At 41.3% G+C, this 27,874-nt stretch overlaps 1 protein-coding gene across 1 annotated transcript in view; it reads right to left on the reverse strand.

Moving 5' to 3' along the window:
• Positions 1-27,874, reverse strand: part of Fgd4 (FYVE, RhoGEF and PH domain containing 4) — a 134,737-nt gene that overhangs the window by 18,658 nt on the left and 88,205 nt on the right. The window contains exons 4-10 of the mRNA XM_032899826.1: positions 27,045-27,552; positions 16,647-16,736; positions 14,252-14,397; positions 13,688-13,844; positions 10,857-10,995; positions 8,029-8,087; positions 7,599-7,745 (exon numbers count right to left, since the gene is read on the reverse strand). Coding sequence (XP_032755717.1) covers positions 7,599-7,745; positions 8,029-8,087; positions 10,857-10,995; positions 13,688-13,844; positions 14,252-14,397; positions 16,647-16,736; positions 27,045-27,552 — 1,246 coding nt within the window. The remainder of the gene's footprint in view (positions 1-7,598; positions 7,746-8,028; positions 8,088-10,856; positions 10,996-13,687; positions 13,845-14,251; positions 14,398-16,646; positions 16,737-27,044; positions 27,553-27,874) is intronic.

Below are 27,874 nucleotides of genomic sequence, written 5' to 3' on the forward strand. Positions count from 1 at the left end.
AATGGACATGCCAAGCTGCTTTATATTTATATACAGAAACAAAGGCAACTTTCTGCTCTGATTTGAGAAGTTTCTCTTTGTAGTAAATGCAGAGATCTGTGCCTGCTCAAGGTACTGAAAATAAATGATTGTTGAGAGCTTAACTCTAAATAGACACCTGCGTCCATCTCCTACTTATGGCTGCTACACACACCAAGTCAGAGAAGCTATAGATATCTGCATAAGACTTGCAAAAAAGATGACATCTGCTAAAAAAATCTCATCATCTCTGGGAAAAGGAGTAATTTTCCTCAGTTGTATAGTAGTCTATATGCAGGCATATAACTCCACACTTAGACTTATCTAAGTAACCCTAATTAAAGTCATCAGGTCAGCTGAAAAAAAATGAAAGGGAGGGAGGGGAGGGAGGGAGGGAGGAGGAGGGAGGAGGAGGGGGAGGGAGGAGAGAGAGGAGAGAGAGAGAGAGAGAGAGAGAGAGAGGCCCAGGAAGAAGGGATTCAACTTAATGGAGGACCTAAGAGAGGGTAATGGGGACTGAATATGATTGAAATATATTAGCTATGTGAATAAAATAGTATTAAGAAGCTTCTAAAAACAGGAACTACTCTATTTGTTCCTCAGTTATCTTTCTACATTCTATATTAGTGACTCTTTGGAAGTTGGAATAAAAGACAGCATATTCTCTGAAGTGTTAGTCACAGTCCCACAGGTCAGGCACTGCCCTTGAGGATACTGTTCTTCGACCTCCAGCCAATAATGTGGATAAGAGTGACTTGTTAATAACCACTAGGAAGGATAAGCTGCAATGCTGATGGAATCCAAAGTGTTTGGAAGTACTGGGACTTGTTTCAATAACTGGTCAGTATAATGTTTAAAGACATAATATGATATCCTTTACATTGTACACATACCTTATTACATACTCAGTAAGGTATCTGGAGTTGCTTACTCTATCCAGTAAACTGAAAATAAAAACTTCAAATTCCTGAATTTGTCAGTGTACAGGATTTGAAGGAGGATCTTGAACTTAGAATGAGCTATTAGGTTTCAAGGAAAGGCATATAACTGGCCAGACTTGCTAACTGCTGTTTCTTGGGTACTGGTGGAATTGGGATAGCCTTTTGTATGGAAATAACCTGCTAAAGAAAACATTCAGGGTCCTTGTCTGGTTTCTGGGCAGAACCATGGTGTCCTTCACAGTCTCCTCTACTGAGAAAGAGTATTAATCAAGAACACATCAACATTCACAATAGCCTCAAACAAAATCTAGGAATAAACCTAAAAAGTAAAAATAAACCTAAAAAGTAAAAATAAAAAGTAAAAGAACACACACACACACACACACACACACACACACACACACACACACACCTTTAATCTTTGAAGAAAGAGATTGAGAAAAATACTAGGAAATAAAAAGGCCTCCTGTGCTTATGAGTTGGGAAATGAGAATTGTCCCAAAAAGCATTCATAGATTCCCCACATCATTCTTCATGGAAGCAGAAACTAAATTCTAAAGTTTGTATGGAACCACAAAAGACCCCACATAGCTGAAACCATCCTGAACCTAAAGGAGGGACTACCATTCCAAATATCAAGATATATCACAAAGTTATAGTAATAAAGCAATGCAATGCTGACACACAGACTAGTTGAACAACATAGAAGACCAAAGCTGAGTATTCCTATCATTCCACAAAGATGTCAGAAACTCAGTGAAAAAAGGCAATACCTTCAAAAATAGGGTGATGGAAAGTAGATGTCTATATAGAAGACTGAAACCAGACCCAGACCTATCACGCTGCACAAAAATCAACTTCAAATGGATCAAAGATCTTGATGTGAAACCAGAGTCAGTGAAACTGAGAAGAAAACAAAGACTGTACAAGATGGAATTATAGAAAAGGAGTGTTTGCATAGGACTCCTTTAGCTCAGGAATTAAGGCCAACAGTAGACAAATGGGACTTCTCAAGCCAATGGGCTTCTATGTGGCAAAGGGAACAGGAGTGAAAAGGAAGCCCATAGCATGGAAGAGATTCCTTGCTAGGTGTACATTTGACAAAGGACATACATAACATTCATTACATTCAAAGAACTAAAAAAGAGAAGTTATAAAAATAAATGACTCAACTTAGAAATGGATAATGGACCCAAACAGAGTTCTCAAAAGAAGAAACTAAAATGGTTAAGAAATACCGTAAACAGTATTTTACATTCTTAGAATTAGGAATATGCAAATTTGAGATTTCACCTTATCCCTGTCAGTATAACCAAGATCCTGAAAACAAAAGGTTGGTAAGCATGTAGAAAAAGGGGAACCAACCTTTATTACTGTTGGGACTGCAAACCTGTGTAACCCTTATGGAAATCAGTGTAAAGAATTCTCAAAAAGCTTTATCTTTTAAGGAGAGCTACCACAGGACCTGGCTATACCACTTCTTGCCATATGTCCAAAATAATCAATATATTTTCATAGATATTTTTTACTCTATTCACAATAGCTACAAAACAACTTGTCTGCCCTCCATGTTATAAAAAAAGACAGCATTTTCAACAAATGGTGCTGGTTCAACTGGAGGTCAGCATGTAGAAGAATGCAAATTAGTCCATTCTCATTGCCCTGTAAAAAGCTCGAGTGCAAGTGGATCAAGGACTTCTACATAAAACCAGATACACTGAAACTAATAGAAGAAAAAGTGGGGAAGAGCCTTGAACACATGGGCACTGGACATTTCCTGAACAGAACACTGAATGGCTTATGCTCTAAGATCAAGAATGGACAAATGGGACCTTGTAAAATTACAAAGCTTGTGTAAGGCAAAGGATGCTGTCATTAGGACAAAATGGTAACCAACAGATTAGGAAACGATCTTTACAAATCCTACATCTGATAGAGGGCTAATATCCAATATGTACAAAGAACTCAAGAAGTTAGACTCCAGAGAATCAAATAACCCTATTAAAAATAGTGTACAGAGCTAAACAAAGAATTCACAGCTGAGGAATACTGAATGGCTGAGAAACACCTAAAGAAATGTTCAACATCCTTAGTCACCAGGGAAATGCAAACCAAAACAACCCTGAGATTCTTCCTCACACCAGTCAGAATGGCTAAGATCAAAAACCAGGTGGCAACAGATGCTGGCAAAGATGTGGAGAAAGGGGAATACTCCTCCATTGTTGGTGGGATTGCAAGCTGGTACAACCACTTTGGAAATCAGTCTGACGGTTCCTCAGAAAATTGGACATAGTACTTACTACCTGAGGACCCAGCTATACCTCTCTTGGGCATATATCCAAAAGATGCTCCAACATACAACAAAGACACATGCTCCACTATGTTTATAGCAGCCTTATTTATAATAGCCAAAAGCTGAACCCAGATCTCCCTCAACAAAGGACTGGATACAGAAAATGTGGTATATTTACACAATGGAGTATTACTCAGCTATTAAAAACAATGACTTCATGAAATTCATAGGCAAATGGATGGAACTAGAAAATATCATCTTGAGTGAGGTAACCCAAGCACAGAAAAACACACATGGTATTCACTCACTGATAAGTGGATATTAGTCCAAAAGCTCAGAACACCCAATGATACAATCCACAGACTATATGAAACTCAAGAAGAAGGACGACCAAAGTATGATGCTTCAGTTCTTCTTAGAAGGGGAACAAAAATATTAGTAGGAGGAAATACAGAGACAAAGTTTGGAGCAGAGACTAAAGGAAAGGCCACCCAGAGACTGCCCCACCTGGGAATCCAGCCCATACACATGCAGCCACCAAACTCAGACAATATAGCTGATGCCAAGAAGTGCAAGCTGACAGGAGCCTGATACAGCTGTCTCCTGAGAGGCTCCGCCAGAGCATGACAAATACAGAGGCGAATGCTAGCAGCAAACCATTGAACTGAGAATGGGATCCTCATTGGAGGAGTTAGAGAAAGGATTGAAGGAGCTGAAGGGGCTTGCAATCCAATAAGAACAACAATACCAACCAACCAGAGCTCCCAGGGACTAAACCACCACCCAAAGAGTATACATGGACAGACCCATGGCTCCAGCTGCATATGTAGCAGAGGATGGCCTTGTTGGGCACTAATGGAAGGAGAAGCCCTTGGTCCTTCCAAGGCTTGATGCCCTAGTGTAGGGGAATGTCAGAGTGGGGAGGTGGGAAGGGGTGGTTTGTTGGGTGGGGAATACCCTCATAGAAGAAGGGGTAAGGGGAATGTGATAGGGGGTTTATTGACAAGAAACCAGGAAAAGGGGATAACATTTGAATTGTAAATAAAAAATATCCGCCCCCCAACAGACTATCGAGAATATGGTACATATACGTAGTGGAATTCTACTCATCTGTAAAGCAAAATGAAATAAAGAAAAGGGGTAGAAACAATGTATTATGCTGGGTGAAGTAACCCTGACCCATCAAGATAAATGTCACATGTTTTTATTCATTTGTGGATCCTAGATTTGAATCTTCAGATGTGACCTGGATGTCTTAGCCAGGGTTTTTATTACTGTTGACAAAACACCCTGACTGCAAAGCAAGTTGGGGAGGAAAGGGGATTTCCACATCATTGGGGAAATCAGGAGGGGAACTCAAGCAGGGCAGCAACCTACAGTCAGAGCTGATGCAGAGGCCATGGAGAAGTTGTTCCTTTTGGCTCATTCAACTTGCTTTCTTATAGCACTCAGACCATCAGCCTAGGGATGGCAGCACCTACTATGGGCTGGGCCCTCCCCTATTATCATTAATTGCCAAATGCCTTACACCTGGATCTCATGGAGGCATTTGCTCAACTGAGGCTCCTTCTTCTCTGTTGACTCAAACTTGTCTCAAGTTGACACAAAACCAGCCAGCACACTGGAGAATCCACGGCCACCACGTAAAGACAGTCAGGCACTGACTCTGAGAGTTTCTGTCCAGCAAAAAGCAGGTTTTTCTATTCCATATATTTGATGCTTTGGCATCTTCATACCTTATTGACACTAAAGGGATCACTCAGTCCACAGTGTTAATGAGAACATGCCTTCCCATTTAGCCAACTAGCCAGAGGCAATATCCAGATACTCTTTATTTACCTGAACCCCCATCCCTTACCCTCATCATCTCAAGGCCAGGTACTAGACCCCTATGCTCCAGACCCCATTGAAATTGCTCAAACCAGGAATTCTAAGCCTTTCATTGGGTCCTTGTTTCCTTTGTAAACCACAAAGGCTCTCGCCTTTTGGTTCTCTCGTGTTCTCGCGTGTTCGTTCTCTCTCTCTCTCTCTCTCTCTCTCTCTCTCTCTCTCCATTGATTTTAAGGACTTCCCTGTCACTCCTCTCCATGTTAAGTATAGTAGGTATGCTTCCACCTCTTGGGATCAGTACTTTCAATGACAATTATGCTCTAAACAATAAAGAAACCTACATCTTGCAATGAACTTCTGAATAGAACTTGGAGCCTTGGCGTGACTAATGTATGCTTTTGTTTCCCATTTTGCTATGAATATAAAACTATAACCTGGGTAAAATGAAGTACTTCTGCCTAGCAAAAATGAAGAATTTTTACCGTGAATTTGGACAATATCTATAGCTATTATTGAGTGACTGGCCAGGAAACTATCTCCTATCCTGCAGTAGTGGTACTTTTACCTTGCTGGAAGCTAACAACTACCGAACATGACTCCACAAGAGTCATGCCCCCAGGGGGGGTCAATCCTAAACACATGTGGATATAAGCATAATAGATGCAGTAGGAGGGAAGGAAATCATAACAACTTCATTGCTTAGAATATTCCACACTTTTCTTTTGTATGGATACCTGTTTTTTAATTTTTGAGTTAATCGTAGAATGAAAGTTGGGTAGTATGGTAGCAAACTATTCTTAAAAAAATAAAAAAAAATGTGCTGTAGGGATGGTTCTGATGCTAAGGTTCTGTTCTGTTCTCCAATTGGTTCTTGATCTGCCAGTAAAGAAGCCATGGGAGAAAGGGGTACGTGAGATTTCCAGGTCCCTGGAGGCAAGCAGAGAGATGTATGGAGGGGAGAGAGTTCACCGTGTTTCTGATGGAGACAAGTTGACCAGCCATGTGAGATCTTGAAATGGAGTCTCCAATAGGCAGGTGGTCAAGGAAATTTAGCAGTGACTAGATGTAACTGAGCAGCTAAAGTTTAGGGTGGGTGGGAGTGGTGGAGCTAAGATTATTGCTAAGGAAACACTACCCACAAGAGTTTAATAATGTCGAGCAATTGTACCAAGAAGGCAACTTGAAAATGAATGTGTGTGTCTGTGTCTTTATTCATGGATTCAAGGGAAGCTGGGTGGGGGCTGAGAGCACAGCCTGTTCTGGGAGCTCAGGCAGGGTAGAGAAAGCTGCGTGCTACAATGTGTGTGTCTGCTGAGATGGCTCAGCAGGTAAGATGCTGGACTCCAAGCCTGAGAGCCTGAGCTCAATCCCCAGATTACACATGATAGAAGGAAAGAAATTACTTCTGTAAGTTTTCCTCTGACCTCTACACACATCACGGTCTGGACATGCAGGTACACACACACATACACATGCACCCCCATTCACCCTCACTCACTTATCCACTCACCCTCCAACACACACTCACCCCCCACATACACTGACCACAGCCCATACAACTCACCACACTCACTCACACATACACTCACACAGCCACACATGGTCACCACTCCCACACTTAACCTCACACTTACTCACAAACACACTTAAACACACACACTCTCACACATACTAACACACAAATCCTCACAAATCAATATATGTAATAAAAAATTTAAAACCTGTAGAATATGGGAAATTCCTCCAATGACAATCCCTAGCAATTATTTTTCACAGAAAGATAAAATTTCTTAGGCTATGAAGACAACTCAGAAATGGTAAAAATGAATGCTGGGAATCAGGGGAGCGAGTCACTAGGCTCTTTACAAAGTTATCTCAATAGTCATAATGGGTAACGTTTGTTGAGTTACCAGTCAATGTTAGCTTATTATCTGCTAGCCACTGCTTTGGTCTGTTTCATTTGCTTTAGGTATAGAATCAGAATTTACTTTAGTAACAAAGAAGAAAGGTAATGTGGATAGAAACTGATAAGAATATTTTGTCCACCTGTGTCCCTGTTTGTGGTAAATCCTAGATAAACTGTCACTTTCAGAAAGCTAAGGATGGGACAGGGGTGGACTGTGCTGAGGACTGTGGGGCACACATATCTGTAGGCTGGTGACTGTGGAGGGTTAGGGGCACTTGTCACAGGAAACTGTGGCAACATGAAACAGAAATACTCATTAGATTATAAGGACATAAGGAAAGACAAAAACCAAAATCAAGCAAAGGAGGATTTCAGAAAGTGAATTGTGTACATGTCACGGAAGGCTTCAGCATGCACTTGATTAGTTCACAGAGTGATGGCATACTCTTTACAGTCCTGAAGATATTCTCTCACTGAACATCCTGACAGTGCTGACCAAAGCAGGTTGGATGTAGTTATTCTGGAAGTAAGTGAGCATATCACGTCTCCACGACATGTACATGAATTCTAGGAATGGCTGTGTGCAGCCTGCCAATACCATAGTACTCACTAAGAAGAGGTAGCGCTCTTGTGCTGATGTGTTCCGAGCTGCTAGCTTGAGGATTTGGCCTTCTTTTATTAGTTCATTTGAGGGATTTACAATATCCTCCTCTTCTCCCAACATCTCATAAATTTCTAAAAGTTTCTTCAGGTTCTCCTGGGAAATCAGAACAGAAGACAGCAAGATCAAATACAAGATGGTAATTCAAATTTAGCTAAAATCTGTATAATTTAATAGATATTAAGAATACTGTTACATTTTGGTATAAAGTGTATCAATAAAGTGAATCCCAAGAAGAGGGGAATGGATTAGACAGTTGGCAAATATTCTTTTCGGCTCATCTGTATCTGTTCATTTGGTCTAAATCTATAATAGTGAGAGGCTATATTGTCAGCTATTGTCTAGCCAGAAGGTTCCCAGATCTTGAAAAACCACTTACCATTTTTCTTATTGCACTATTAGAATGGCTTGCTGCTGTAGATATAATTTCAAGTGACTCTAGATGGAAAAAGAAAAGTAAATAAATGTTTGTCCTTCCTGTGCTAATACAATAACATAGTAAACAATGGAGGTCACAGCAGTTCCTACTACAGCCTGGCATGTAGTTTCCTAAGTCATTTGTTCATGGCTTATCTAAGCATCACGACATACATGATGATGAGGCTCACAGGTACAATGTAACATAAAAATGGATTTGCATTTACAGTGTATATGAACCGAGTCCAAGGAGCTCTGCCAGGGGTAATTTCATATTAACAGCAGTTCCGCAGCATCAGTCAAGTTGTTGTGGCTCAAAAATAGCATATAGAAATTTCCAGAAAAAGTAATTCATAACTTTAAAACAAGTTTTATTAGAGCATACAGTTAAATTATTCTATTAATATTGTTAATCTCTAATTGACAAATTAAACCTTATCATAGGTATATGTAGGGAAAATATTACTATACATAAAGTTTGGTACTAATGATAATTAAAGGAGTTTCCAGAACATTTTGGAAAGTATCTCCTGAGGAGCTATTATCTATCAGTTGGTGAGTTCTTTCGTTTTTGCCATATGATGGGAGTGATATGACTTGGCTTGATCCACATAGAAGTGAATCCTAGATCATATGGCTCAAACTTCTGATGCTTCGTCTTGCCTGCTAAATATGCAGTTTTCTTTGCATGACAGCCTGAGCCAGATGGAGAAAGTCTGGGGTTGTTTTGCTAGAACTGGTCCTTGGAGGGAAAGGAAAGAGAGGAGTGGCGTGTGGAGCTCCAGTGGCTGATGGTGAAGGACAGTGGGGGCATAGTCCTGTGTTGGCCCCCCCTTTGGGAACATCTCCCAGTCCTAAGTCATGGCAAGACAGCCCCATTCCTTCAGGCCCACGTTCTGTCTTTTTGCATTGCTGAGCGGAACATACTTTTAGTGCTTCATCTTATAGTTTCAAGACTCTAAAAGTCTATGTTCTAGGATCTCCTTAGCAAAGGCAAGCCAGCAAGAGCCAGGCAGTGCCTCTTATCTATAACTCAAGGCAAGAATGAATCTTCAGATACAGAATATTGAATACTGAAGCAGTGCTACATCATGAATCATGAGCTTGGTTTTCCTGGTGTCTGTAGCTTGGCAGCCCCAGGCAAGGACTACTCTACCTTTCTCTGTAAGAACTACCCTTTCCTGATGGGCTGGTCTGCACCCTAGGGAGGACAGCTGAGGATGACCCCACGACCCCATCCACAGCCCTACTGAGAATGAGCCTGGTTTTCTGCTTCTGGAGCTAGAAATTTACATGACCTAGTTAATTTACATGTTAGGCTCTGACTTGCTTTTCTAAGTATGAATTTTCCTAAGGCAGGGTAAGAGGATAAGGTCACTTAAAAAGAAAGAGACAGAGTATCTATACTGGTGCCAGGACTATGTGAGCACGGGCAGCTCTGTGTGCGTCATAACCAGGATGAGGGAAAACAAAGTGGCAGAGGCTAGGGTGAACAAGAAAAGTTTACCGAGAGCTGGAAGACCTATTCTGATTCACCAGAAGCTCAACTGAGTTCCCAGGAAGTTCCAGGCCAGGGAAAGATCAGAAGGGAAAAGAGTGAGAAAGGTTTCTGTGGTCACTAAGTCATTGGATGGTGGGTAAACAATAGAAATGGTCTGTGTCCAAGACGGCTTGAGCCTATGATCTTCGTCTCAGAATAACAACAGCTTATGAGAGAGGTCAGGAACATGCAGGGAGAAGATTAATTTTACGACTACGTTAGCATTATTAGTATTTGTCAAACATTAAACCAGGACTATTTCTAAATTTTTTATTCATCTCTAATTTTTGAGAGGTTAAAAAATATATATTAGAGGCCTGGAGGTACAACACTGTTTTTTTTCTTTTTCTTTCTTAAGATAGCATCTCACTATTTATCCCTGGCTGGCTTGGAACTCATAGAGATCCACCTGCCTCTGCCTCCGCAGTGCTGAGATTTAAAGCATTTGGTACACAATGTACATATTAGAATACGATAAACAAATCTCTGGGCTCAATCTCTAATATTACAAACCAATTAAAAAACTTTCATTCTAATCAAATGAAATAATAAGACAAACAATACAATTGAAATAAAGTTGTGCTCTTTGTTTTGTTTTTATTTTTATTTTTTGAGACAGGGTTTCTCTGTGTAGCTCTTGCTGTCCTGGAGCTCACTCCACAGACCAGGGTGGCTTTGAACTCAGAGATCTGCCTGGCTCTGCCTCCTGAGTGCTGGGAATAAAGGCATGTGCCACCACTGCCAGGGTTTTCTTCTTTTTTTTTTCTTCGTTTTTTGAGGGAAATATCACTAGACAATAAAGCACCTCATGGCTTACATAAATGTTAGGGACTAAGCTCAATAGATCATATTTACATAGTAAATGTCTTCTTAGCTCTCTTGGTAGACAGCAGCACTATAGTTCCAAATACTCATGTTCTTCCTATGAGAAGGTTTACTATATTATCATTATATATTATTATTATTATACATTGTTTATATTATTATTCTAAAGATTTCTAAGCCTGCAGTTTTAGGTTTCACAGTTGGTGATAACATGAATCCAGAATGGGAATCATGATTTGCATGTTTTAAATGGGCATGATCCTGACTTAAAGTGGAGAGTTCAGTTAAGGTGCCGACAGCAACTTCTAGTGAGATGGTTTTCTGACAGTAACTGTTGACTAAAGCACTTGTAAGACACATCTCTGGAACCGAAGGGCAGCCTGGCTCTATCGCTATGATGCTGTGAGGGAGAACAGAAGACCTACTCTTTGCATCATTCCAGTCTGGGGCGTCAGGAGACAGCTTCTTCAGGTAGTCCTTAAGGAGCATCTCGTAGCGAGGGATCCGCTGGATAGGCTCCAGCATGTGATGCTGTAGGGTTAAGCTTCCACAGATCTTCTGTTTCTGTAATCAGCAATATTTTATTTTTAAATACTTCATCATATTTATTGATTGTTAGTGTATATGAGTAAGGATGTCAGAAGACAACTTGTGATATTCAGTTCTCTCTCTGTACCACATGGGCCTTGGGGATCAAACTTAGGTCGTCAGGCTTAGTGGCAAGCGCTTTTACTCACTGAGCCCTCTCACTAACCCCTGTAAATCAAGGTTTTTAAAAGAATATTTAACAATTAGGTTCACGCGTCTAAAACCCCAATATAAAACAGAACTTTCATCAAAGGCATCATTTTTCTACCTGGTATAGTTGCGTCACACACCAGGGTGCTTTGAAAAGATTCAGGCTTCTGAGCCTCACCCAGCCTATCAAACCACAGTGTTGGGGGAAGAAGCCAGAGAACAGGCATTTTTAAATACACCATATTGCTGCCAATATAACTTGGAGATATGGAGCTTCCCTTCAAAGTTATATCCTCTTCTGGCCACTCCCAGGCTGTTTACCACGGACAGTGACCTCTTTTGCCCCTTTGCCTCCCACTGGGGCTCAGAAGAAGCCAGAACTTTCCACAACAGGGAATCTTTGACCTGCTCACTTGGCATACGGACATAGGTAGGCTACTCAAGTTCACCGATCCCTTCCATCCTGATAGGCCCACGACTGTTTGCCAGAGACATTCATTTCTTTCTCTTTTGGGAACTCACAAAGTTAGACAGCAGGGAGACAAATAACCCTATTAAAAAATGGGGTTCAGAGCTAAACAAAGAATTCACAGCTAAGGAATGCCTAATGGCTGAGAAACACCTAAAGAAATGTTCAACATCTTTAGTCATAAGGGAAATACCAATCAAAACAACCCTGAGATTCCACCTCACACCAATCAGAATGGCTAAGATAAAAAAAAAACTCAGGTGACAGCAGATGCTGGTGAGGATGTGGAGAAAGAGGAACACTCCTCCATTGTTGGTGGGATTGCAGACTGGTACAACCACTCTGGAAATCAGTCTGGAGGTTCCTCAGAAAATGGGACATTCCACTACCTGAGGACCCAGCTATACCTCTCTTGGGCATATACCCAAAAGATGCTCCAACATATAACAAAGACACATGCTCCACTATGTTCATCGCAGCCTTATTTATAATAGCCAGAAGCTGGAAAGAACCCAGATGCCCTTCAACAGAGGAATGGATACAGAAAACGTGGTACATCTACAAAATGGAATACTACTCAGCTATCAAAAACAATGACTTTATGAAATTCATAGGCAAATGGAGGGAACTGGAAAATATCATCCTGAGTGAGGTAACCCAGTCACAAAAGAACATACATATTTTGTACTCACTGATAAGTGGATATTAGTAAAAAAGCTTGGAATACCCATGATACAACTCACAGACTATACAAAGTTCAAGAAGGAAGACCAACGTGTGCATGCTCTAGTCCTACTTAGAAGGTGAAACAAAATCATCATGGGAGGTAGAGGAAGAGGGTAACCTGGGAGGGAGAGAGGAGGGGAAGGGAAAAGAGGGACAGGATGAGGTATGGGAGGAGACAGGAAAGAAGTACAGACGGTCAGTAAATTGAGTGGAGTTATGTAGCAGTGCGGGATGGGGAACTGGGGATAGCCACTAGAAAGTCCTGGATGTCAGGAAAGCAAGAAGCTCCAAGGACCCAGTGGGGATGACATTAGCTGAAATACCCAACAAAGAGGAGAGGGAACCTGTAGATACCATATCCTGAGCTTAGGTATGGCCCCAGTTGAGGGATGGGACCACCTACTTATCTCAAAAATATTATTAGTCCAGAATTGCTTCTGTCTAAAGGAAATGCAGGGACAAAGAGTGGATTAGAGATTGAAGAAAAGGTCATCCACAGACTGCCCCACCTGGGGACCCATCCCATATGCAAATACCAAACCCAGACATTATTTCTGATGCCATGAAGTGCTTGCTGACAGGAGCATGGCTTAGCTGGCCCCTGAGAGGGTTTGCCAGAGCCTGATCAATACAGATGCGGATGCTCACAGCCAACCATCGGACTGAGCACCAGGATCCCAATGGAGGAGTTATAAGAAGGACTGCAGGAGATGTAGGAGTTTGCAACCCCATAGGAAGAACAACAATATCAACCACCCAGACCCCTGCCACCCTCCCAGAGCTCCCAGGGTCTAAACCACCAACTAAAGAGTGACCATGGAGCGACCCATAGCTCCAGCTGCATATATGTAGCAGAGAATTGCCTTATCTGGCATCAATGGGAGAGCAAGCCCTTCTTCCTGTGGAGGATGAATGGCCCAGCATAGGGGAATGCCAGGGTTGTGATGGTGACTGGGTAGGGGAGCACCCTCATAGAAGCAGGGGGTAAGCAGTGAGATAGTAGGAGGGGAAACCAGGAAGGGGATAACATTTGAAATGTAAATAAATAAAATAAGCAATAAAATAAATAAATAACATTTCTTAGGGTTTTGAGTAGATTAGAAAAAAAAAAGAAATCAAAAAGTAATGCTCATTGAGCATTTTCTACCACTTAGCATGTGAGGTGTGCTTCATAATTAACTGCTTTAACTGTAGATACTATCTTTGCAGAATTTAGTAGAATAAACTTTGGCTAAATTTCTCAGAAAAATTCTTATATCTCAATTTTAGATCCTGAAGACCATAGAAATTTATGTGTGACCGGGAGGAAAAGTGTCCTATTACCTGAATCTCTTCAGTCACTGATTTAAACTGGGGAACACGCTCTGTCATGTTTTTAACCAGTTCCACCGCATTATCAAATCCCTTTACGTATTCTCCATACATCTTAAGGAATGGTGCCAACTTTTGCAGGATATCTCCAATTCTGGGTGTAGTTTCCCTGTATTAAATATAAAAATGCCATTAAGGTCTCTTAAAGAATAAGGAAATCTGTAGGCCAGAAGATAGAGTAGTCACTCCATACCATCTGCTCTAACACTTGCAAGAAACAGTTTTCAAAAGGAAGCTTAGGAATTGCAGAAAGAGCCTATGGAACTCCTGGAGTTGCTGATCATGCCCGAGTCCTGTCTTCACTAGTCAGAGCACCATTTAGAGCACAGAAGCAAAATCTGCCTGTTGAGCGAAACATGAAAATGCAGTCCCACATCTACCAGTAGTTTTTATATAAAAATTTGAAACTATATTTATTGTAGCGGTGTTTGTGGTATATCTGTTCTTCTTTAAAAGTTAAGAAGCACCGTCCTGTATGCATGTGTTAGGTACAGAAGTCCCGTTTCTCCATCTTACCATTCTTGCATTCGCTTCTCCAGCTCAGGTAATAGGAATTTACTATGGAAGGCATTTATTGATGAAATGTTAGAAAAGATTTTATTCACCATCTCTGCAGGAAATGAGCCTCGGTTTGCTTCTTCTAATAGTTTGCAATAAAATACCTGAATAAAAGAATAAAGCAAATGTCACTTTAGATTTGTGGGTTAACTAGCTTTCACTGCACTGGCCTGCCCTGGCCTGCCCTGGCCTGCCCTGGAATGGAGACATTAGCTTGCTGAGTAAATGGGGAAAATTATGGCTTAGGAAATCAATGACTCTGGGAAATGTAGGACAAGCTATATATTTTGATTTTGAAGAATTTTAAATAAGGGTTAGGAAGATTTGTTTATAACTAAAACTAGGCTCCTACCAATATGGAGTTTATTTACCTTTCCCCTCCAGAATATTAAAGTAGATAGTTAATAAAGCATTTCTGTGCAGAGAATTTCCAACTGATGAGTAGGGATTTACATTCTCATCTATAGCTATAATTAAGAGTTGTGAAACGGTTTTATTATGCATACAGTGTGATATTTTTCACTTGCTATGCTTTGAACGATGTCTATAGCGATTATAAATTGCTCTCCCTGTGAGTAATGGTTAGTGTTAACTGTCAAGGAGTCACCTGGGACACAGGCCTCTGGGCACCTCTGTGGGCAATTATCTTAGCTGCACTGACAGAGCTGGGGTCTTGGAAGCAGTGGAGGAGGGATGCGAGCAGCCCCACACACTAGCTGCTCTCTGTTTCTTGACTGAACAGACTGTGACGTCTTCATCAAGATCCTGCCCTCTTGACCTTCCTGCCAGGATGGACTGTATCCCCGTCTTCAACTGTGAATCAAAATGAGTCTCCCCCCTTTAAGCTGTCCTTCTCAGGCTTCACATCGCAGCAATGGACGGTAATGAAGGTGGAGACGTCTGTTGCTGTCTCCCATGCTCCCTATAGGTACTGTGTGGATCTTGCTAGGGGAGTAGGTAACTTAGTTCCCGTAGAACAGGGACAGTGAGTGAATAAAAACCAACACAAGTCTTCAGTCCTCAGAGTCTCCTTTGCTCTTTAATGAATAATGATACCCGACTGTGTGAATACTTTGTGTGTTCAGAGATCTCGTCACAGGTGCCACAGAGGTAAGCGGCAAAAGCTAACATCCTGAACTCTGGGCTTGGCTACAATGAACTCTGCTTGGGCTACAATACCTAACTGTCGTTTTGCTAAAATCATGCAGAAGAAAATCCGTTCCTTCACCATGTCCAAAGGACTATTCATTTTCTAAATTTACCTAACTGCACTTTATTTTTGGGAGGCCAAAAGTACTAAAAAATTATCTCCTTAAAGAACCTGACAGGTGGGGCACTATACTAATTAACATACTAAAACATCAAAAAAAGTAGTCAAATTAATTTGGCACCAGAGCAGGGGGATGGGGAGAGGAGAGAGGGACAGAGACCAGAGAGGTGGAGGGTGGGGAGGAGTAAGAAGAGGAAGAGGATAGAGAAGGAGAGGAGGAGGAGAAAGAGGAAAAGGAAGAGGGGGAAGGAAGAAACAATTTGCCTATAAGAAAAGATCTCTTTTCACATTTCCACATTCTAAGACTGTTTCCCCATAGGGATGACTTTGTTCATGGTAAAGTTCCTTGACACAGAGAATCTGAAATACAAATTCACGAATGCACAGAATACAAGCTTTAAATTGGCTTCCCAAAACATACAACCAGTGTAGGGTTGACCCTGGGAACCAAGATAAGATGTGTTGAGGACCATGTGTTTCCATGAAATCCCAATTTACCAGAGGTCAAACTAGAATGAGACTCACAACAAACATTCAAACATAGCAGCTTCCTCTTTACAGCACAGTGCATTTCTAAGTGACCCCATGGACTCAGAAAGCATTTGAAACCAGGCTCAAGACCGCACATTAACAATTAAAGTACAAAATGTGGTACAGTGGAATCATGTATGCAACAAATACTGTCTGGATGACGAAGCCAGGTTCCATCCAGGCTAAACAAGTGGGCTCTCAAAGCCTCATGGAATGACACAGTGTAACACATCAAACAAGACAGATTCACCAAAGTAACCACCAATAGCCTGTTTAGATTTTAGTAGTTGACACAGCCTCCCAAGAGCACAATAAATGGTCAAAAAATAACAATGTCTGACATTTTGGAACACAGCCATGCTGCAACTTTTTCATAGAAACCTATACTCTTAGGAGTTGCAAATGTCTTGTATTCAGAAAATTTATCAGTGAGGCTGTGAACATTTCCTTAAAGCAAGTAAATTTCACTACCCTAGCCAGCCAGGCCTGCACTGCAGCTCCTGAAATGCTTTAATACCTAGGGCAGAACAGTGAATGACAGCAAAATGTTACCTGATCTAGGAGGTTGAGCCGGCTGACATAAGCTCTTTCTGTAAGCAAAAGTTCTGTGGCTATTTTGTGAAGTTTCTGCTCATTAGTCTCCTAAAAAAAAAAAAAATCAAACAGATATTTGCATATAAGAAAAGGAAGCTTAGACATTTATCTTAAGTAACAATCAGAAAGCTCAATCAAATGGGATTTTCCCTAATGTTTCAGGAACATGAAGTAAACTCGAGCTGGTTGATCAGACCTGTTTGGTCTGTGCCAGGTAACATCACTGCTTACCCCTTTTCTCAGAATGCTGTCTTTCTTGGTCCCCAGTACCATAATTCATTTGCTCTTACCTCCTTCATACAATACCACGCTGTCTCATTTATTAACCCTTATAAATAACATTCTGTCTTTAAAAATGTATTATGAAATATATGATTATAAATATTAAGAGAGAAAACAGTAAAATACATTACCATGTGCCCAATCTTCTTCCAGCTATGCCTTCTCTCCCCACTTTCACACTTTTTTTTTCCTTTTGGGACAGGGTATCATTGTGCTGTCCTGACTGGCCTAGAACTAACTAGCTTTGTAGATTAGGCTGACACTGAACTCCAGAGATCTGCTTGTCTCTACTTCCCTAGTGCTGGGACTAAAAGTATGGACCAGTAATCCAGGCCAAATTCATCTATAATTAAATCTAATTTTACTATTTGTTCCTTAAATAGGTACATTTATTTAACTGTTAAATTTATTCGTATAACCTTGTTTCATGATGAGAGGAATTTCTTCTTGTTAGGTTTCTAACTCTTTTAATCAACTACCGTGTTTCAGTAAGAATCCCAGCATCCAATAGAAGATTGCTGATAAAACAGATAGCTATCTTCCATACAACTACTGTTTTGCAATTATGACTTTGACAAGATGTCAAAGTGCGAACCTCTGCCTGATGAGCAAACTATAAACTCTCTCATCCTGGTTACTCCCCCCATCCCTCCCATTTCATCTATCTGGCTATGATCCATGAAATTTGGACAACCAAGTCCTATGAATGGTCAGCCTAAAAACATTAAAGGAAATGAACAAAATACACACACACACACACACACACACACACACACACACACACACTCACACAATTAGTGAAAAAAGTGCATTTGAAGATACGTGGGAGGGAAGGGAGTAATATAACTTCATTATAATCTCAAAGACAAGATAACAAAATACCAAGTTTTCCTCATTGCTACCATGTTCTCCAATTCTTATTTCAAGCTCGTGCCAATCAAGAGTTTCTCTATCCTCTAAGTCCACTATCTTTTCACTTATCTATTGCTACATGAGGAACCTCTCTAAAACTTTGCTTTTACTCATATGAATACACTTCAGAGGAAGACATGAAAATGAACCATCTTTTATATCCTGGCCTGCATGAACACGACAGGAGATCTACTGACAGAAAAACACACCCTTTCGGAGTTTGGAGAAATTCATATAAGCATGCAAGCATCACAAACCAAGCTCAGGATATTCCCATCTCTTCTAAATTCTACTTTTGTTCCTGCTGCTAAACTCCTCTCTACTTTTAGGCTCTTTGGTCCAGCTCCTGATACCATGGATCTGTGCTTTTCTAGAGCATCAGATGAAATGGAATCACCTGGGTGTCCTAGGTTCCTTTGTGACACAGTCACATTATTTCTTTTTTTTTTTTTTTTTTTTTTTTCTTTTTTTCGGAGCTGGGGCCCGAACCCAGGGCCTTATGCTTCCTAGGCAAGTGCTCTACCACTGAGCTAAATCCCAACCCCAACATTATTTCTTGTATTAGTAGTTCTTCTTAATTTTATCTCATAATGATGATGTACCTTTGATTTACATTCTTTTATATGGTTTATATCTAAATATTACAATATTTTTTCTACTTCTTTTCATGTGTATGTAGTATGTGTGTGAGAGCTATAAACTTTTATGTGAAAGCCTGAGGTTAATGTTGGGAATTTTTCTCAATCGTTTCCCCGATCAAACCTAGAGTACATCGACAGGGCTGGCTTGCTCTGAGGATCCAACCTCTATTTGCCTGAGTCTCAGATTACAGGCACATCCCCACATCCTCTCCTGGCTTCTGGCGAACCTGAACTCTAGGTCCTCTTCCTACTCAGCAAGTGCTTTATCCACCGAGCCATCTCTCCAGGTCCCTGACATTATTTAAAAAGTAATTCAGAAGACTTTTTGCTATAACAAAGTACTACTCATCAGCTATTAAAACACTCTGACAGGTCACGCTTCTTTATTGACATGCAGCGAGGTCATCACTGAGGTCGCAGATCTGTGGAATCTTAAGAAGAACGCTTAGGAGAAGCACGTTTTGCTTACTCAGAAGTACTTGAGGTGAGCTTGGCCAAGTATATGGTTCTACTCTGCACAACCCAAAGGTGGCAGCAGTGCTCAGCAAAAGATTCTGGCACAGCCGCTGTGCATTAGGTGCCAGGCCCTGTCAAAGCTCACACACGTGTAAGAGGGGAGCTCACTGCTATCCAGTGTAGTCACACATATTATCAGAACAGTTCCTGGGCATCTTGTGGGGCAGATGAGGAGTTACAGACTATGAGAGCATTGGTTTGGGTTACTATGAAGAGATGCTAACCCTTAGAAGTTGCAGATTTTATGCCATGTGCGAGACGTGGGAATATTTTTCATAATTTAACTGTTTTCTTTTTTATTGGATATGTTTTTATTTTCATGTCAAATGTTATTCCCTTTCCAGGTTGGCTGTCCATTAACCCACTCTCCATCTGCCCTTCCCCCTCTTCTATGAGGGTGTTCCCCCTCCCCAACCACCCATCCCTTCCTGCCTCCCCAACCTGATGTTTCCTTACACTGGGGGATCCAGCATTGGTAGGACCAAGGACTGCTCCTCCCACTGGTGCCCAACAAGACCATCCTCTGCTACATAGGCAGCTGGAGCCATGGGTCTGTCCATGTGTACTCTCAGGTTTAGTCCCTGAGAGCTCTGGTTGGTTGGTATGGTTGTTCTTAAGGTGTTGCAAGCCCTTTCAGCCCCTTCAATCCTTTCTCTAACTCCTCCAATGGGGACCCCACTCTCAGTTCAATGCTTTGCTGTAGCATTCGCCTTCATATTTGTCAGGCTCTGGCTGAGCCTCTCGGGAGACAGCTATATCAGGCTCCTGTTAGCACGTGCTTCTTGGCATCAGCAATATTGTCTGGGTTTGGTGGCTGTATGTATATGGGCTGGATCCCCAGGTGGGGCAGGCTCTGAATGGTCATTCTTTCACTCTTGGCTCTAAACTTTGTCTTCAAATCTCCGCTTATGAATATTTTTGTTCCCCCTTTTAAGAAGGAATGAAGCACCCAGACTTTGGTCTTCCTTCTTCTTGAGCTTCATGTGGTCTGGGTATTGTATCTTGGGTAATTTGAGCTTTTGGGTTATTATCCACTTATGAGTGAGCACCTACAATGTGTGTGGTTTTTGTGATTGGGTTATCTCAATCAAGATATTTTCTAGTTTCATCCATTTGTCCGCAAATTTTAGGAAGTCTTTGTTTTTAATAGCTGAGTAGTTCTCCATTGTGTAGATGTACCACATTTTCTGTATACATTCCTCTGTTGAAGGGCATCTGGGTTCTTTCCAGCTTCTGGCTATTATAAATCAGGCTGCTATGAACATAATGGAGCATGTGTCCTTGCTATATGTTGAAGCATCTTTTGGGTATATGCCCAGGAAAGGTATAGCTGGGTTCTCAGGTAGTACTCTGTCCAATTTTCTGAGGAATCACCAGACTGATTTCCAGAGTGGCTGTACCAGTTTGCAATCCCACCAACAATGGAGGAGTGTTCCTCTTTCTCCACATCCTCACCAGCATCTGCTGTCACCTGAGTTTTTGACCTTGGCCATTCTGACTGGGGTGAGGTAGAATCTCAGGGTTGTTTTGATTTGCATTTTCCTGATGACCAAGGATGTTGAACATTTCTTTAGGTGCTTCTCATTCATTTGCTATTCCTCAGCTGAGAATTCTTTGTTTAGCTCTATACCCCAGTTTTTTTTTTATTGGATATTTATTTACATTTCAAATATTATTCCCTTTCCTGGTTTCCTGTTCATAAGGCTCCTAACCCCTCCCTCTCCCCTACTTCTAAAAGGCTGTTCCCCTTCCCATCCACCCTGCTTACCTCCCCCACTCCCAACATTCCCTTGCACTGGAGGTTGAACCTTGGCAGGACCCAGGGCTCTTCTTTCCATTGGTGCCCAACAAGGTCAACCTCTGCTACATATGCAGCTGGAGCCATGGGTCAGTGGTCTTTGGGTAGTGGTTTAGTCCCTGGAAGCTCTGCTTGGTTGGCATTGTTGTTCTTATGTGTACCCCATTTTTTAATAGGGTTATTTAACTCTCTGGAGTCCATTTTCTTGAGTTCTTTGTATATATTGGATATTAGCCCTCTATCAGATGTAGGATTGGTAAAGATCTATTGCCAATGTGTAGGTTGCTGTTTTGCCCTAATGACAGTGTCCTTTGCCTTACAGAAGCTTTGCAATTTTATGAGATCCCATTCGTCCATTCTTGATCTTAGAGCATAAGCCACTGGTGTTCTGTTCAGGAAATTTTTCCCAGTACCCATGTGTTCAAGGCTCTTCCCCACTTTTTCTTCTATTAGTTTGAGTGTATCTGGTTTTATGAGGAGGTCCCTGATCCACTTGGACTTAAGCTTTGTACAGGGTGATAAGAATGGATTGATCTGCATTCTTCTACATGCTGACTCCCAGTTGAACCAGAAGGGTCATGCTCCTGACTACTCCTATGTTCCTGTGCCCAAAGGGCACAGAGGGTACTAGGTGTATCCTCTTGGGCCAGGAATGTGAGCAGAAGTAATGTTTTTCCCTGAGCTCTCAGGATTGTCAGCACATCTGAGAGTCCAGCTCCCTCCCCGACGGGATTTGTGTACAGAAAGGTGTGGGACTGGGTCAGCTCCAGACACAGACAAAAACCAGAAGTCATCTTTGTTTTCTTGAGGTTGAGTTCACGGTTGGCTATGAACTCACTCAGGTCTATCTGCCCTTGAGTGGGATTAAAGTCCTGTGGCACCATGTGTAGCCCCTGACTTTTTTAACTATAACAGGAATAATTTTTAGTTTTGCTTTTCAGGCCTTATACATATAGCAACAATACTGAGCTAAAGGCAGCTGGGTCACATAGTTACAAAATCACTATATCAATTCCACTCATAAAGGATTTTTATGCAAAAATTTGTTATGTAGTTTAATAGTTTCCTCTTATCTTTTCATGCAGAAAAAAATAAGACTTTGATATAAGCATAGAACTGAAGAGATACAAATTGTCTGCTGATAAAATCTGCTTTAACAGGACGTCTATAGCTATGGTGCATTTTAATATTTATTTTTTTCCCAAAGAAATTCCTTTTGACACAGACTTTTAAAAAGCATTTTAATAATTATCAGGTATATAAAAAACCACACACTACAATGGAAAATTTGTTTCCAATTTAACAGATTACCTTTTAAAACACACCTATTAGATTTATGAGGAAATGCTGTCTCTACCTGGATGGGGCTCTGTGATATTTATCATATCTTATGACACATTAAAAAAATTCCCTGTGTGTTTTCAAGGCAGACCAGACAAACAAACAAACAAAACATCCCAAGGCAGATCCACTCCTCCACACCTCTGACCTGGAGCTGACCATAAAGAAATTCTTACTTGTCATTGCCCAAAAGTATATCATAATGAACCTCTTCATTCAGAAGGTGTCCTGGGCTGTCTATACAGTAAAGAAGGCCAACAAGAAGAGATAGGAGGAGCTGAGCTTCAGAGCAGTCTATTAGCAGCTATGCTTACTCAGTGATATCTCCAGACAAAAGAACGACAAAGTTCAGAAGAACTGAGCTTGGAGACTTTCTGGGTAGCTGAACACGTGGAGCTTCCTGCAAAGAGTACACAGAGAGGGCAGGGAAGCCTGACCTCCTCTTTGGTACCCTGCCTTATGCATCTGTATCTTTAATTTTTGGAACATGTGTACAATAACCCACACACAGAACATTTTGCTTTCCTTAGTTCTGTGAACCACTCAAGCAAACCAAATGTGATGAGGGTGTCGTGTAAATTCATTTGTAGTAGTTGATCATAAGCCCAATTTGAGTTTATGGTTTGCAATTTAAGAGAAATTAACTGAGTCTTGGGAGACTAAACCTGAGGACTAGAACTGGTAACTGAACTAACTAAATCCGAGGCACCGGCAGGTTTCCATACAGCTGATTGCTGCTCTCTGATTGGAAGAAATCCACACATTTGGGGATTCAGAAGTGCCCTGTGCTTTGTGAACATAAAAGAAACTTAAGTTATGCGAGCTGATGTTTCTTTTTATGTTACCAGGCTAAATTAAATTTATGCATAAATAAGGAAGTGGCTATATTTTGTTTTATTTTTATGTTGCCTATGAGGCAATTGTCAAACATACTGGGCAGGTAATCTTTTTACCCAGCCACATCTCCAGCCCAAAAATAGCTTTAAATTTCACTGGCACATTGGGTCTACCCTGATTTATTTTAACAAAGGAAATTTAAATAAGTAACCACAATTTATAAACATTTGGCAGTTCTGAATTCTATGGAGCTCTGCCTTGTCCTAAGTACTTTATTATATTAAGAAACCTGTCCTGTGCATCTTTAGAAATAGTAATGGCTACCTAACACAGAGTCAATAAACAATCCAATTGCCTTCTTCTAACTATAGTTGAGTTCAAATAATTAAAATGTGCAGTAAGTGATATGAAGAAATACCCTATAATCTCCCTCTTTAAGGTAAAAAGAATTATGTTTTAAGGATTTCTTTAGGTATTTGTGAGTGTGTGCCTTTGTATGTGATTAAATAGGTAAGGACTATAAGGGCAGTTGGAGATTGGATAAGCAGATTTTGCATTGAAATAAAGAGATGTTAAGGATGGAATGTCATGCTTTAAAGTGATTTGTTTTTGTGTCAAGTTGATAAATATGGGTATGGTATTTAATCTTGATTGTCAGCTTGTTTGAATTTAGAACCCCAGGGGAACACATCTGTGGCTGTGTCTATGAATATTTCCAAAAAGGTTTGAGTGATGTGGGAAGAACCATCCTGAGTATGAATGGCACCATTCCAAAGGTTGAGCTCCCACACTGAATGAAAAAGGAGCAAGCAGGGAGATGACAGCATTTATCTACTTCCTGGTTACAGGTACACTTGGCTGGCTACCTGTTTGCATGCTTTCCAGACTGGACTGGACCTTCACAATGTGGTCCAAACAAACCTTCCTTCCCTTAGGTTATTTTAGTTTTGATACTGTGCCACAGTAAAGTAACTAACATGGTCCCTAATGAATATCATATAAATAAAAATCTCTCCATAGTTCCAGGAGCAAGGGTAAACTTTATAGGATTATGTTAGTAGAATTTCCCTCAAATATTTTGTGTTTGTCTTTTTTCAAAGTTATTCAGTGTTTCTTTCCTCAAAGTATTGCCTAGTAACCAAAGGTAAAAGAAAATAATTATGATTTAAACTTACCTTCATTTTTTAGTTTTGAAGTTTAAAAGGTATTTCCTTTGAGGGGTGTGGCTATAATACAAATTATTAGCATTTCTTCAGTTGAATATGGTACTGTGTGCCTGTGTGCCAGCACTCTGTAGGCTGGGGTACGAGAGTTGGGAGTTTGAGGCTAGCTTGGGCAGCCTAAGGAGTACAAGGCTAGGCTGAGTTCAGACCCATGGCTCCAGCTGCATATGTAGCAGAGGATGTCTTGTTGGGCACCAATGGGAGGAGAAGCCCTTGGTCCTGCCATGGCTGTAACCCCCAGTGTAGGGGAATGTCAGGTTGGGGAGGTGGGAAGGGGTGGGTGGTTGGGGAGGGGGAACACCCTTATAGAAGAAGGGGAGGGGGATGGGATAGGGGGCTTATGGACGGGAAACCAGGAAAGGGAATAACATTTGAAATGTAAATAAAAAAATCCAATTAAAAGAAAGAAATCATAATACCCCTATACCATTAACATATTGCATCTTGAGATAAAGAAACACAGAGCTACAGCAAGCTACAGAAAGCAAAGTCACACTACCACATGTTAACGCTAGATTTGGTTTGGATCAACAGATCATCTGTACACAGCATGTGCCACTCACTGATTATCAGGTCGAGGCCCTGTGGTATCCTATGCTGCTGCTGCTGCTGCTGCTGCTGCTGCTGCTGCTGCTGCTGCTGCTGCTGCTGCTGCCTCCTCCTCCTCTCCTCCCTCCTCCTCCTGCCCTCTCCTCCTCCTCCTTCTCCTCCTCCTCCTCTTCCTCCTCTTGCCCCCTCCCTCCTCCTCTTCCTCTTCCTCCTCCTGCCCTCTCCCTCCTCCTTTTCCTCTTCCTCCTCCTTCTCTTCCTCTTCTTCTCATGGTCGGGGTTACAAGTTCAGTCACAATTAGAAAGTACAAATATGACAGATTTTTTTCCTGGATAATTGTCCGAACTTCTGAGAGTCCAGCTATCTCCTCCACCGGATGTGGGTACGGAGAGCTGTGGGACCGGTTCAGCTCTGGGTGCAGGCAGAAACCAGAAGGCTCTTGCCCCTGACTGCTCCTAGATTCCTGTATCCAGAAGGCACTAGGCAGGTTCCTCTTGGGCCAGGAATGTTAGCTCTCCCCTGAGCTCTCAGGATTGTCTGCACTTCTGAGAGTCCAGCTCTCTCTCCCACAGGATTTGGGTGCCTATTCTATGCTTCTTTAACTTAATAATAAAATGTTTGTTTAGTCCTACACAGCTGTATTTGTTTTTATTTTATCTTATTATTTTATATGCCTGTTACTATTCTAATAAGAAAGAGAAAGAAAGGGTGTAAATTTGGCTGGATTGGGGAAAAGGGATGATCTGGGAGGTATAGGGAAGGGAAACAATAATCAGAATATATTATATGAAAAATACCTATTTTCAATTAAAAAAGAAAGAAAAAGAAAATTGTGCCGCATCTTACTCAAGTCACGTAAGCTTCATCTAAGAGCATGTAGATCCAACAAATAACAAAATGTGGAAAGAGGGCCAGCCAGTGACCACAGGAGCCACCACCCACCCCCTGAATGGGGACAGCAGCACTTGTGGCAGCACAGATGCTCCCTGAGGGCATCGTCTCACTGTGCACCATGGAGCCTTGTTCAAGTGTCCCTTCCCTTCGCCACAGGTCAAGGAAGGAGACTCTAAGCTTTACTCAGCTGCTGAGGCAGGAGGAGATTCCCTTCACAGCACCGTTTCTTTGCTGCTTCAGACAACGTGGTAAAGCCTCGTCACTTTCTCTTTCCCATTTGCTTAAAACTATAATCTTTGTTGACTGCACTTCAGTTAAAGTTCTAAATACAACCCCCAGTCAGTCACCTTAATAATTCAGAGTCAGTCCTTCACTTATGATATTCTATATTCTGACTATGCCTGGGATAGAACTGTAAGTTATCATAAGCAGATTTACAACCAGGACTTTTCCATTTGCTGATGTTTATAATTGTCGAAGTGGTAATTTTATGTAGTATAATCAACGACAAAGACTGAGCAATAGAAATCTCTAGGATGTTTCCAGAGATATACACAGCATGTTAAAGATTAGGGAAATTCAGAAAGAAACTGACATGACACCAAGAAGTCTAAGATGAACCATGAAAGCCATGCTACTGAAACCCAGAGTAAGAGACTGATGGAAACAAGACCAAAGCGACCTGTGGTTAGAGTCACATAAAAAATATCTGAATTAACAGATGGGCCAGGAATCATCTCAAGATTTTTTTTTGTTATGTTTGTTCAATAATATTTTACTTTGTCATTTAAAAAGGATTGTCTAAGCAGTGTGACAAAACACATCTAGCAAATGTCCCTGTACTCACCTTTATGGTGCCTCCCAAAGAAGCTGAGTGATCTACTGCACAGCTACTCAGACACCATTCGAGAGAGCACTGCTCAGCCTGTAGTGGGTCACGTCTTAGCTTCCCTTCCATCTCAGGATGCTGGACCAGTTTCCTACAGCTCCACCCTGCCTAGGGTGATACACCCCACCCCGCCCCCGTGTGTCAGTTAATACTTCCTGCTCATTCCTATGTATACTTGTTTTTGTTTTTGCTTTGTTTTTTGCCCCAGGGAAACAATACTGATCTATTGCAACATCTGCCTCCCAGCACAACACATTGCTGTGGTTTTTCTACAATGCAATCATCACAATAGAAAAATCTAAAGAAGTTACATAAGAAGAAAAAAGGAAGCACCTTTAAGAGGTGGTAAAACCCACCAGCCCTGGAGCTTGCAAATGGTTTCTCTGCTGGCATGGATAACCTGAGTTTTGATCTCATGAGTGCTATGAGATGCTAAGCAGTGCTTACCCTGCATTGAGACTGTTTACAACTTACCTTCACTTCATGGTGCTGGTCCAGCGTATCCAGTCCCTCGGCGCTCACGCCATTTTCCCTCTCCTGGAGTTCAGCTTCTATCACTGGCTCTCCTTCTTTTGAGGGAAGCCCTGAGTCAGTCCCTTGAGTCCTGCAGCTGCTGTCAGAAGCGTTCTCATCATGGCTATTCGTTACAAAGGATGCAGAATCTGTGGTGGTTTCGTTTCTTTCTCCATTCAGCACATGTGCATCAGGAGAGGCAGCAGCAGTCTGAATATCTGTCTCTGGACTAAGGGAAGTCTCCTTCTCGTTTTCACATTCCATCTGGTTTTGTGCAGCCGCCACACCATTGGCCAAACAACCATGTTGGCCCTGAGTCTGATCTGAATCGTTTTCCTGCTTCTGTGGAGAGTTCTGGGATGGGAGCTTTTGTGGAGCTGTGGAGGTTAACCCATGCTGTCTTGGAGTTTGAGGAATATTTAGGTTCATAGTAGAATCTTTTTGCACATCAATGTAACTTGACAAGACACTGTAAGATAAAATACAAAAAGAAACATTGGCATGAGAAGTTTTGGAATGAAGACAAGTCAATTTCAGGTTAAAAGAGACGTCATTTCTACACGATGGTTTTAGAAACAGATTCTTGGGACACAAGCTACATTTAAACAAGCAGATAGAAAGGGTCAATGTTGGAGAGATGGTTCAGCTGTCAAAGGCTAGGCTCAAACCAAAAGCAGATGGATAAACCTGAGCCTTTTCTGATTGGAATGTTTTTTTTACTAATACAACTTATTTAGTAAAGATAGAGATGAAAGAAATATTTTTGTTCAATGAGTTTGTCTTTTTCGAAG

Source organism: Rattus rattus, chromosome 4 (assembly GCF_011064425.1).
Source record: "Rattus rattus isolate New Zealand chromosome 4, Rrattus_CSIRO_v1, whole genome shotgun sequence".
Taxonomy (NCBI): domain Eukaryota; kingdom Metazoa; phylum Chordata; class Mammalia; order Rodentia; family Muridae; genus Rattus; species Rattus rattus.